General features: G+C 38.7%; 1 protein-coding gene across 2 annotated transcripts in view; it reads right to left on the bottom strand.

Moving 5' to 3' along the window:
- The window catches only part of CPED1 (cadherin like and PC-esterase domain containing 1), a 384,623-nt gene that overhangs the window by 18,312 nt on the left and 353,915 nt on the right, over positions 1-12,396 (bottom strand). Inside the window, exons 20-22 of one of the 2 annotated variants that reach the window (XM_023504833.2) lie at positions 11,166-11,386; positions 10,806-10,907; positions 9,112-9,199 (exon numbers count right to left, since the gene is read on the bottom strand). In XM_023504833.2, the coding sequence (XP_023360601.1) occupies positions 9,112-9,199; positions 10,806-10,907; positions 11,166-11,386 (411 nt within the window). Of the gene's footprint in view, positions 1-9,111; positions 9,200-10,805; positions 10,908-11,165; positions 11,387-12,396 lie in introns of those variants that run through there. The other variant, XR_004229645.1, reaches the window with a different exon arrangement.

Genomic DNA, 12,396 nt, shown 5'->3' with positions numbered 1-12,396 from the left:
AAGAACTTATTCTGGACCTTATTTTGATCAACAAAAGAGCTGAAATAAAAGTGAAAGTACCTTTGGGGGAGGAGGAACAAGTGATATTGCAATTTAGACTCTAGGCCTATCCCAAAATTTTAGGAAAAAAAAGTAATCTAAGACAGATGAAAAGATTTTAGGATTTGACAACACAAATAAAAAATTATTTTGATGAGAAAAAATGAGGACTTAAAGTGACCAATATAATATACATTAGGGATTTGTTGATAAACTTTTATTTTTAAAACTCATGTAAAGAAGATGGAATTAAGAGTAAATGATAGAGGGAAAGGTATTATGGTGTAACAGATAAAGGGTTAGCTTTGACATTAGAAAGACTTACATTCAAATCCTTCCTGACACATACAGGCTGAATGACAATGAGCAAATAATTCGATATCATCTGTGGCTTGGGAAACATTCAAAGATATTAAGGTATGTACATACATATATATATAATTTTCTAATCTTTGTCTGCCAAGTCATGATGCAGAGGGAGCTTCCACACTGGGGAATTATTTCTAAGAAAATAATTTCAAGAAAGTGAAATCTTAGAATGAATTGATTATAGCAACAAAGTATAAAAATATACAAAAATGCAAGTTTTTTAAGGCTATGTTGGAAGCAAAAGTAATATCAAAGAGGGAGATTGTCATTAGGTTGAGGTGAATGAAGGTAACCTGAGATGGGAAACCAAACAATGTGCGGAAGTAATCAACTTATTTAGGCTTTCTCTTCTATAGAAAAAAAGTATTTGGTTAAAAAAGGAAGAACAAAAATGGCTTACAAGGAACTGAAACTTTGTTACCAATAAAGAGGTTGGTAAGTGAATAACTAACTACCTTTAATGAATTCAGGTCACCTGGGTTTTGGAAACTAAAAGAATTGTCAGCTGTATTTGCATAGCCATTGTCTATCATCTTTGAAAGATTGAGAAAAGTGGAAGACCTCAAAACTAAAGGTCTACAGTCCTAATTAAAAAAAAAAAAGAGAGAGAGAGAGCAAGAGAAAAAACCTGAAAATCATAATAAGCCAGTGAACTGGAACTGAATTACTAAAAAAAATTCTATGATATATTGTTAAAGATAAGGTTTTTAAACCATTAGAAAGAGAAATAATTATCATTAAAAGCTTCTTATCATGCTAGATTACCTTCATTTCCTTTTCTGACAGGATCACTAGACTGGTAAATCCAGGAAATGTTTCATTCAAATTCTGAAATATTTATAACCTCACCTGGGAATACTCTTCAAATTAGTTTTTCCTCTGTTCCTCTCACCTGACAGTGACTTTTGCTTTGACAGGCCTCCATTTCTGAAATGTATTCTCTCCTCATCTTTTTTGCACAGAATCCCTCTCTTCCTTCATGATGTGTGTAGAGCACAATATTCTCTATAAAGCATTTCCTAATTCCTCCAACTGCTAATGTCTTCCCTTCCTAAGTACCTTGCATTTAATTATCTTATATGCTTTATATTTTCTTATTATGCATTTATAGATTATACTTCTTGTTTTCCCATTACAATGTAAACTTTTTGAGTATAGGAATTGTTTTATTATTAATAGTTATATTCCCAACATCTATCACGGTGCCTGGCATATGGCAGGTGCTAAATAAATGCTTATTTATTGATTGATGAAACAGTCTGCAATCTATTCCTAACCATCCTGTGGGATTCTTGCCTATGTCTTTCCAAAGTTCATGACAGAGAGACTACTTAAGATGATGGAGCCTCTCACTTTTTCTTGGAATCCTGAGTATACCAGTGGAGATATAGATTATACAGAATTTAGTTTATTTTTCCCCTCTTGCTAATATTATCAGACCATTTTATTCTAATATTTTTATATTTTTTAATAAATTTTTATAATTTCTTGCTTATAATGTATTACATTCTGTTTATAACTCTCCATTGCCTTGTGGGTGAGCCTCAATTTCATTTCATTGTAGACTTAGCATTTCAATAATCACAGCCAGATAAAGAAGAATGGTAAACAAAAATATCAGCCAAAGATTTCAGAGTTTCTCATGCTAACCTCATGAACAAAGTGAAGAAATATGGACTAAACAATTGCAGATTTAGGTGAATTTAGAATGAGTTGATTGACTGGAGATGAGTATTTGTTACTAATAGCTCAATGTCAACTTAAAAGCCTATAGTGCAATATCTCACGAATCTGTCATGAAACCACTGTTGTTTAATATTTTTATCAGTGACTTGAATAAAGATATAGGTCATATTCTTATAAAATTTATATATATTTAAAATCTGTGAGTGAAAGCTAATTTGTGGATGATAAAGGATCTAAAAAGTCTTAGTATATGAGAATGCAATATAATAGAGAAATATGTAAAGTCCTACATGTGGATTCACTATCTCAGCTTAACAAGTATAGGAAGGAAGAAGTATAGTTAGCCAAGAGTTCATGTGAAAGCAATGTGTGGGTTTTATTTGACTGCTAATTCAATATAAGTCAATAATTTGAAACTCAAATGGATTTAGTATTTCATTAAGGTAAATATTCCCTTTAAAAAAATAGATCACAATCCATCCATCCCTTTCCATCTTATATGATTCTTGCCCATATCCTTCCACAGGTTTCTCTCAGAGGTTTTCCCAATATTCTGGCAGTTTTCACATTTTAAAACCACAAATAGAGAATATGGACCATCATCCTTTATTTTTCTCTTTCTCTTATTATGTGACCAGAACTTCTATTGGTGATAATCTCTCAAATTTTTGTACTGTAGCATTCCAGATAGCAAAACTGGAAGAATGATGTTGTGAGAAAGCCTTTGTTTCAAAAACTTGGAATCATTAAAATAATCCACAATTTCACAAAGCTGGTAAAAGGTCAAGAGCTCATGTCATATTGACTGATAAAAAAGGAACTGGGAATGTTTGACCTGGAAAAGAGAAGATTTAGGAAGAGCATGATAACTGACTTCAAGAACTTGAAAGGCTGTCAAGTAGGAGAAGATCTAACCTTATTATTAAAATCTGTTTGTGTTGAGGTCTGGAACCAAATGTTGAGGTGTAGATCACATGTTGAGGTCCACATTTGGGGTACCTAAATGAAATTAGGGTTTAGTTAAGGTCTAGTGGCAGGTTTGGGGTACAGGGAGTCAAACAGAGTTCCCTGCAACCCCTTAGATTCGGCGCAAGGATACGGCGGTATAAGAGGTCTAGAAGCGGCACGGATTCCCAATAAAAGCATTTATTGGCCCAGAGAGCTAGATTAATAAAAGAGGTTTATTATTGAGTTTAGAAGTAAGAGATAGGTGAAGGTAGAGATAAGGAGGGCACTGGACAAAGGGTCCAGTGGACAGAGGGTCCTCACTTTTAAGTCGGAGACTTAGCTCGAGGGGCTTTGGGGTGTAGCCCCAAAGTTGGTTCAGATCTGGTTGGAATCCGGATCCATTGGAATTAAAGGCCGGAGAGAGTCAAAGGGTTAATTACATTAGCTAGGGGGGGAACGATTGGAATCTTTCCGACATTTCCCTCACAGTTAACTTAAATTCATTTAAGGAAAAGACAGGGGCAAAGTTTGTATTGAGACAGAATTGATTTTCCTTCCAAGATTTTCCAAGTTCAGGGGTCCTTTTTTCCCCCCCACAGTCACCTCTAAAGGCATGTGGAAAAGGGGCGCTGATCTCTTTAACGTTGGAGCTGGCAAGGTAGAGATTTGGGGGCATGCCAGGAGGTGAGGCGTGAGGTGTGGGATTTGGGGACAGAGGGCATCTAAGGGGTGTTTTCCGGTGTTGTTCCCAGTCAGTTGTCCCATGTTCTTAGGCTGAAGGGCAAAGGATCCAAAGATTGAAGCCGATCTGGAGCTAAAACGGGTGTCCCAGGGTGGAAGGTAGGGAAATGCATCAGGCGCCTGTAAGAACCCATCTAAAAGGAGAAGTAGGAGTGCTGACAAAAAGATTAGTTAAGTAAAAGGTTTAGTGCGAGTTTAGCCCCTTTATTCTTACCAGGAAAGCTAATTTCTCCTGGGGTTGGTATTAAAAAGGTGGATAAGGTCAGGGGTAGGCAAGAGCCAAATTGAAATAAGAATTAATTTAAGCCTTTAGAAATTTTTAATGTGCTCCTTTCTTTTAAAAAGAGTTGTTAAAAACAAAGACCTTGAGCCTTTCCCCCACTTTCCCACCTTTGGGGGGAGGGGTAGAAGGGGTTAGAGGAGGTTAGGTTCCAGACCAACCCAGCTTTACCCGGGCCCCTGAGGGGATTGTCCGATAAAGGGGAAACAGACCCCACCCCCACCGGGAGCAGGGACGCGAGACCAACAGCCCCTGTGGGTTGTGAAGCCCAGTGTTCCTTGCTCGAACTAGAAGAACGGGTCCCAAGCCGGGACACCCAAGGCCAAGTCTGGGAGAGATTTATTAAAAGGCGCTTTTGCCCGATGAGGCAGAAGTTGCCCTGAAAAAAAGAGCTGAGAGTCCTGTTGAGGAAGGGAAACCAACAAACAGGTTTTAGCAGCAGAGTGGAAGAAATGAGTTTTGGACCCCTAAAAGGAGGTGGTGGGTGGGTCCAGGTTTCATTAGGTTCAGTTTTTTGCTTTAAAAGAGACAAGGGCGGGTGTGTTTTTGCTCTGCTTTTGCCTGAGGGCAAAGTGTTAACGTCCCAGGATTAGAAAGAAAAAGCACTTTTAAAGGATGGACTTGTCCCTTGAGATTGGAATTCAGCTAACTTTCAGAATTCAGGTGTTGAGATTAAGGATTTTTTCGCCCAGGATTGACAAAGCTTAAAATTCCAGGGATGAGGGAGGGCCAATTATGCAAACCGAAGACTTTCCATTCATAATGTAACCCTTCATAGACGCCTTTGAAGGTGTCAAAAGGGCCTTTGAAGGGCCCCCAAAGAAAAACCAGGATTTTTGCCCCACGACGCCCTGGGGAATAATTTCCCAAGACTGGAGTCTGCCAGCAAGCTCAAATTAGCCGAGACTTTGAGCCCCGTTATAGAAGGGTGATGGGTGGGCTTGCCTGAAAACCTCCCAGAGGGCCACCACTTAGGGCAAGGTAGCGGAGAAAGGGAGGAGGGGTGGTTAATAGGAGGGGTGGATTCCACCAAAGCCCCTCACTAACTCTGGTATGGATATTCAAGACCCAGGCCCTGAGCCGAAGTGTCTCAAGGAATGGGAGGGACAAGGGCAAAGTTCAGAGCTTGGAGAAAAAGTAGGAAAGACAGACTTCTTTCCTAAAGGCCTACGAATTTAATGGTTGCTCCCAAACTATTTCTTGCTGCAGTCAAGGAAGAGGGGAGAAAGAAAAAGGAATTTAATTTGCCTCGACCTGAATTTTATTCCCCGATCATTCCATAGGTCTTTCGAAGCTGCAACCTGGCCAGGGTTGGAGCCAGAAAAGAACCTTTTAATTGTTGTGAACAAAACCAGAAAAATATAACAGAGGTGCTAAAGGTGGTTTAGACGAGAAAATTAGAGCGAAGAGTTCCCACCAAAGGGGTAGGAAAGGAGAATGAGCAGAAGACCTTAGCCTGTTTTACCTAGGTTTCTTTCCCAAGAGCTGAGAAAAGGTTTTTAAGATTGAAGCTAAGAAAAACCAAAGTTTAAACTGTCTTTTAGACAGCCCATGCAAAAGCTTTTAATTTGAGGTTCCCAGAAAAGCGGGGGGCATTGTCAACACAGGATGACCAAATAGGGAAACGAGTTCCATTTAAAATGTATTGAGACCCCTGAGGGTGGAAGCTGGGTTTTGAGCCGGTAGTTAGATTCCACAAAATTTGTTTTGTTGGTAAAACCTTTCCGAGATTTGAGAAGATTAAGAGTGAGTCCCAATTTCCCACTGTATAGTTACCCCAAGAAGGGGAAGAATAGGAGATTTAAAGCAGCTTCCGCCACATGGGGAGAGGTCTGAAACAGGCCTGAGCCCACTCCCACCCATGGAAGAGGGGAGGAAAGGCCGAGGAGGGTGGGGGAAAAGATGCCTTTTACCCAGGCTTGCATCCCGTCAGGGCCTCTGGCGACCCCCAGGAACTTGAGGGCGGGGCAGCTCATCTAAGCCCCCAAATTTGCTGGGAGAGCAAGACCTGAAGGAGAGACCACCCACCCCTTCCCAGGGAGGCAGCCGGGGCAGAGAATTCTCTAACTCCCCCTCAGGGACCTTTCTCCTCGGGCTGGGGCCTGACCATTAGCCCATTGCATTTAAAGGGAGGGGAGAAGGCCCAAACACAGCCCTTTACATTTCTCTGGTCATCTCCCCAGCCAGACAAAGAAACTCCTCACCCCTGAGAAGGGTGGGGTCCCCAGAAATGTGCCCCTTGGTCTGGGGGAAAGAGACACTTCCTTCCGAGTCCCGCCGAGAGCAGGGTTTAAAGGATGAAAAAAAGATTAGAAATGCTTTGAGATGCAAAGGGGGCCTTTGTCCTCGAAAGGATTTGGACAGAGGATTTAAGTAAAGAATCTGCTCCAGGAAAGATTTTAGAGGAGGGAGTGTCTAGATTAGGACCGAAAAAACTTTTAGCTTTCCAAACCTTGCAGCTCTCTCCTATTCTTAGAGAAGAGAGCTGACAAAAGAAGCCTTTTGTCAAACCCAATCAAGAATTGTGCCAGAGCTTAAGTTCCCACTGACGACCCAAGCCTGACCTGAGGGCATTGGGCGTCCACTGAAGATTAGGAAAGAAAAAGTTTTACCTTATCCAGAATTCTGGATTGCCTGGTCAGAAGAGGCCTTTTTCACCTGAAAGTCAAATAGGGAGACCATCTTCCCACTATCTTTAGAGAGAGAGAGACAAAGAAAGAAAACAGATTCTTCCCAGAAGAATATTGCCTGAACAGCTCAAACCCAGATTGTTCTGAGTGCCCCAAAAGGTTGGGGTTCTGGTTTTTGCCAAATTATCTAGCTTCCGTGTTCGCTTTCATTAGGAACCAAATGTTGAGGTCTGGTAGACCACATGTTGAGGTCCACATTTGGGGTACCTAAATGAAATTAGGGTTTAGTTAAGGTCTAGTGGCAGGTTTGGGGTACAAGGAGTCAAACAGAGTTCCCTGCAACCCCTTTGGATCTGCGCAAGGATACGCGGTATAAGAGGTCTAGAAGCGGCACGGATTCCCAATAAAAGCATTTATTGGCCCAGAGAGCTAGATTAATAAAAGAGGTTTATTATTGAGTTTAGAAGTAGGAGATAGGTGAACATAGAGATAAGGAGGGGACTGGACAGAGGGTCCAGTGGACAGAGGGTCCTCACATGGCAACCATGTTTGGAATCTCTGCCAAGAGGGGTTCCCAGTGTGGTCCTTTTAAGTCGGAGACTTAGCTGGAGGGGCTTTGGGGTGTAGCCCCAAAGTTGGCTCAGATCCGGGTGAGGCTGGGATAGGTCCAGACCTTCTATTGGAATTCAAAGGGACCAGGATTTGAGAGTCAAAGGGTAATTTACATTAGCTAGGGGGGGTTGGGAATCAAAGATTGGAATCTTTCCCGCATCATTTGGAGCCAGAGGGCAGAGCAAGAAATAATGAACAGTGGCAGAGGCAGTTATCAGCTTCATATAAGGAAAACAATTCCTAACCATTTGAATTACCTTAAAGTGGAATGTACTGCCTTAAGAGCTAGTGATTTACCCCCATTGTAAGTTTGTAAACACAAGTTGGATGGCCAGGTATGTAAGCAGAGGTTGGAGGACCAGTCTTCTCTAATGGAGGACAAGTCTTCTCTAACTCTGAGATTTTGTAATTGCTTTTTCTTAAAGACCATCTAGTGCAAACCCTTTATTTTACAAGTGAGGAAGTTATATCTCTCTTCTGAGATAGTAAGTTCCTATTATTTTCTCCCAACCTCCCAAATAATTGAAATATCTCAGAGGCGTGTTTATTGGTATCCCAGTTTCTTATCGTTCTGTACTCTCTTGAATTTCTCCTCTCCAATCCCAAGTCCTCATTAGCCATTACAGTTATCTCTCAGTAACTGTCTAATAGTAGATGGTTCTTAAGGTGCATTTGCCGTTTAAATATCTTCACAGAGTTTAATGCATAGATGCTTTTTTTTTTTTTAAGAGATTCATTATATAGCCCACTAAAGTCTTTCACTACTAAGCAACAGACCCAAGACAATTAAAGTTATTGTAACAGGGAAAAGATAATTATGCAGTTTCAAAACAAAATTTAGAACATGCCTTCAGTCAAAAAACCTCACAGAAGTCAGCTTGTCCCAAAGGATTCATTAGGAGAGAAGATTTTTCATTTGTAGTTTCAGTGTGAACCTAAACTAGAAAAGAATCAATATATTGCTTTGAATGGTATTTAGATGTTTCAGTAGAGTAGGCAAATATAAGAAAGACGAGTTATCTTGTTTTTCAACTCTGCTTTTCCTCAAACTGACACTAAATAAAGACTACAAAACTCAATTATATTAGAGGACTCTAGAAAACACAGGGGGGTAATCATAATTAATTTGAACTGATAACCTTTGAACACATGAAAGTCCATGATTTATTTGATTCTTACTGAACATTGCAAATACAATTAGCATTTGATAAAACAATACTTTCACCTAGTAGACTCTTCATGAATATTTATTGAATGTTAAGGGACAGCCAAAGTACTCACTAATGATACCAAATAATTTTTTTATATTTTAAATTTTATTTTTTATTATAGCTTTTTATATATAAAACATATGCATAGGTAATTTTTCAACATTGACTCTTGCAAAACCTTTTGTTCCATCTTTTCCCCTCCTTCTCCCCACCTCCTCCCCTAGATGGCAGGTAGTCCCACACATGTTAAATATGTTAAAGTATATGTTAAATACAATATATGTATACATATTTATACAGTTATCTTGTTGCACAGGAAAGATCGGATTTAGAAAGAAGGTAAAAATAACCTGAGAAGAAAAAAACAAAACTGCAAGCTAACATTAACAGAAAGAGTGGAAATGTTACATTGTGGTCCATATTCATTTCCCAGTGTTCTTTCTCTGGGTGTAGCTGTTCGTTACAGATCAATTGGAACTTATTTAGATCCTCTCCTTGTTGAAGAGAGAGACACGTCCAGAATTGATCATCATGTAGTATTGTTGTTGAAGTGATACTAAATAATTCATAGGAGTACAAGGCAATTCTGACCTACCTGGGTTAATGAATGAACTCCATCCACAGGCAGATGAAATCCCATTCCCAGAGTTTTAATAATTACCAGAATATTTAATAAGTTTGCCCTGGAAGAAATGGAAGGAATTTTAAAATCAAACATATGGATCATATTTATGTGCAATGGAGGTTCATCATGGTACCCTTTAAATGTGGGATGTTGGAAAATAAAAATGGGGTTTCTCATTGTCAACTACAAATAGGATAACTATGATATTAGAGTATTATCAAATATAGTTGTTTTGTGTTAAAATCATTATTGGACTTAACAGTGGGTCTGAATTGAATAATGATTTTTTAAAAAAGGTAACCCTTATGTAGCATCTAAAGGTTTACAAAGTGTTTTACACTTAAACTTACAACAACCCTGAAAAGTAGTTGCTTTAATTATTTCTATTTTACTGATGAGGAAACTGAGGAATCAAGGTTAAATAACTTACTAAGATCACATAGGAACTCAGTGTCTTAGATAGTATTTGAATTAATATCTTCAGGTAAATCACTCTATAACTGCTTTGTTATAAAGGACTCCTATTTACTTCAATACTTTAACAATCAGTGCTTTTTGTCAATATGAGTTTTCCTAACTCCATACCAGACTACTGGATGTTCTTTAGGAGTTCCAACATCCAAAAAAGTTCATATACCTGGACTGGGTGATAAGACCTTTATCACTCACAGACAATCTCTCCAGCAACAGTTCTTGGCTGGACCCAATATTTATTGGCTTCATGAGACTTGCCAAAATTTTGCTGGAATGGCCTTTAAGAACCCAGGGTTACCTCCAAGTCTATTAAAATATGTTAAACTGACTCATGATTTGATTTCTAATATATCCAAATTTGGATAATGACAAACTTTTAAAAATAGAATTTTAGAGTATATAAATATTGACAAAAACAAACCTTATGAATCTTTCTTTTTTCTTCTGACATCGCCTAATACAAGGACTCCTCCTCTCAGACCTAGACTTCTGTAGTAGTTTTCTGGTTGGTCCTTCCACTATAAGTTTCTCCTCACTCTAGTCCATCCTCTTGCACTCAGCTACCAAAGTGATTATTTGTAAAGTTCTGATCTGATCACATCACCATTCCCCACCCTTTGGTCTCATAAACTCCAGTGGCTCCCTATTATTTCCTCCATTAAATATAAAATCCTGTTTTAGACTTTTCACTCTTTTTCCAGTTTTTTTTTTTTTTTATATACTTTACCCTCCTCCATCTTTCATTCAGTGACACTGACCTCTGTTGTTTCTTAACAAGATGTTTCATATATCTATGCCATGGATTTTTACTAGCTGTTTGACTTGCCTGGAATGTTCTTCCTCCTGTCTTCCTTCAAGTCTTAGCTCAAATTTTACTTTTTGCAAGAGGCTTCACCTGGTCCCCTTCAATGCTCCTGTCATCTACATTGAATATATTCTTTCTTTACATAGCTGTTTTCGTGTTGTCTTCTCCATTTGAATGAAAGCTCTTTGAGGATAGAGACCATTTTGCCTTTCTTTGTATCCCTATGTTTCAGCCCAGTGTCTAGCATATCAGTGACTAATAAGTGCTTATTGACTTGAGTGTATGCACACACAAAATTAAATTTTCGAAGTGATTTAACTCATTCACTTCCAAGATGACTTTTTTGCACAGAAGAGAAAGGAGATATTTTGTTTCAAAATGTTACCTTTTCAAAACCTTGTGAATAATTTGTAGGTGATTGGAATTAAGCCACTGAACACCACCAACAACTAATATTGTCTGGTCTGTATTCTCGAGGGGATGTGATCTGCAATCCAGAAAGAAAAAAAAAATCACATGTGTTGCTTTAAAACAGATGGTAAACATTTTAACAGAACTGCATTACATTTCATTGAACCATATCTGGCATCCTGATCAGAAGACCCGCTTGTCATTTCCTACTATTTCTCAGCCACATCACTGGGAGCCTGAGCTTTTCAGCACATTTGGCAGAAAATGTGTAACAGTGACTAATTAAAACTGCCAGTCAGGTCTAGCTGTTACTGGGGAGGACACCAACTAGTACCTTTGCAAAAGTTGTTCAAGAGCTTTTTCAAATGTTGGCCTTTGTGAAACATTGATCCAGAACTGGGGATAGTAGGAGTAACTGATGAATGTTCTGCCATTGTTGACATTATAGTATGATTTAATGCTGTGCACTTTCTGCCATTCCTGCAGGGTTTCATTGAGTCTTTCAATCAGATAATACATTATTCCTCTGTTGGTTGAATCTCCAATGAAAAGGACCTTAAAATTAAAAACAGAAAAACATGAATTTTCAAATCTGATGTTTATATGGCACTTTGTAAACAACTTCAAATACAGTCTCTCACAAACCCATAAAAATGTGTGTCTAATAACAAAGCCAAAAGAGCCCTTGTATTTAGATTTAAAAAAATATTTTAGAATTGTGACTTTATGCCTCATTCTCTCCCTCTCTCCCTCCCTTTCTTCCTCCCTTCCTTCCCTCCCTTCCTCCTTCCCTTCCTTTCTCCCTTCCCTCCCTCCCTCCCTTCTTCCCTCCTTCCCTTCCTCCTTCCCTTCCTTCCTTCCTTTCTTCCTTCCCTCCTTCCTTCCTTCCTTCTTCCCTTCCCTCCTTCCTTCCCTCCTTCCTTCCTTCCTTCGTTCCTTCGTTCCTTCCTTCCCTCCTTCCTTCTTCTTCTTTCCTTTCTTCCTTCATTTCTTGTAATTGGTTAAAGTTAGATCACCAGTTTTCTGATTTCCAAATATTATTATATATTTTGCTTGTAATTATTTTGCATTTTTATGCCAGGGCCCCTAAGTTTCCAGAGACTATCACAAAATATTCCTTTAATCCTTTAACAGTTAACAGGGATCATATACAAGAACTTTGGGCTATAGATGAAAAAACTGATATATAGAAAATGTACATATAATCTTGCCTCCCTCTATCCATATCATTGAAAAATGAAAAGGAACAAAGAAATTGAATTTCTAAATACCCAGACCTATATTTCATGCCCTAGATCTTTTTGTCTTTTATCTGAGTTTTGTTCAGAGGTCAGTGATTGAGGCACAGAGAAATGACAAGAATAAGAAGGAAGCTCATTTATATTGATACCTAGTTATTTCTGTATAGTTTCAGTAGGTATGGGAGCTTTGGCTTGGAACAGTATTAGTGGAGAAAAGAGATTATCTTTGAGAAGTCCTTGCAGGTGAGTTACTACTCCATTTGATTTTTAATGAATGGTTAAAAGTGAATGGATCCAAGAAGGAAATAACTCAATTGTACTCAG

The sequence above is a fragment of the Sarcophilus harrisii genome, chromosome 5, assembly GCF_902635505.1.
Source record: "Sarcophilus harrisii chromosome 5, mSarHar1.11, whole genome shotgun sequence".
Taxonomy (NCBI): Eukaryota; Metazoa; Chordata; class Mammalia; order Dasyuromorphia; family Dasyuridae; genus Sarcophilus; species Sarcophilus harrisii.
Note: the sequence above shows the minus strand (reverse complement) of the source record. Positions and strands in the feature narration are given on the sequence as shown.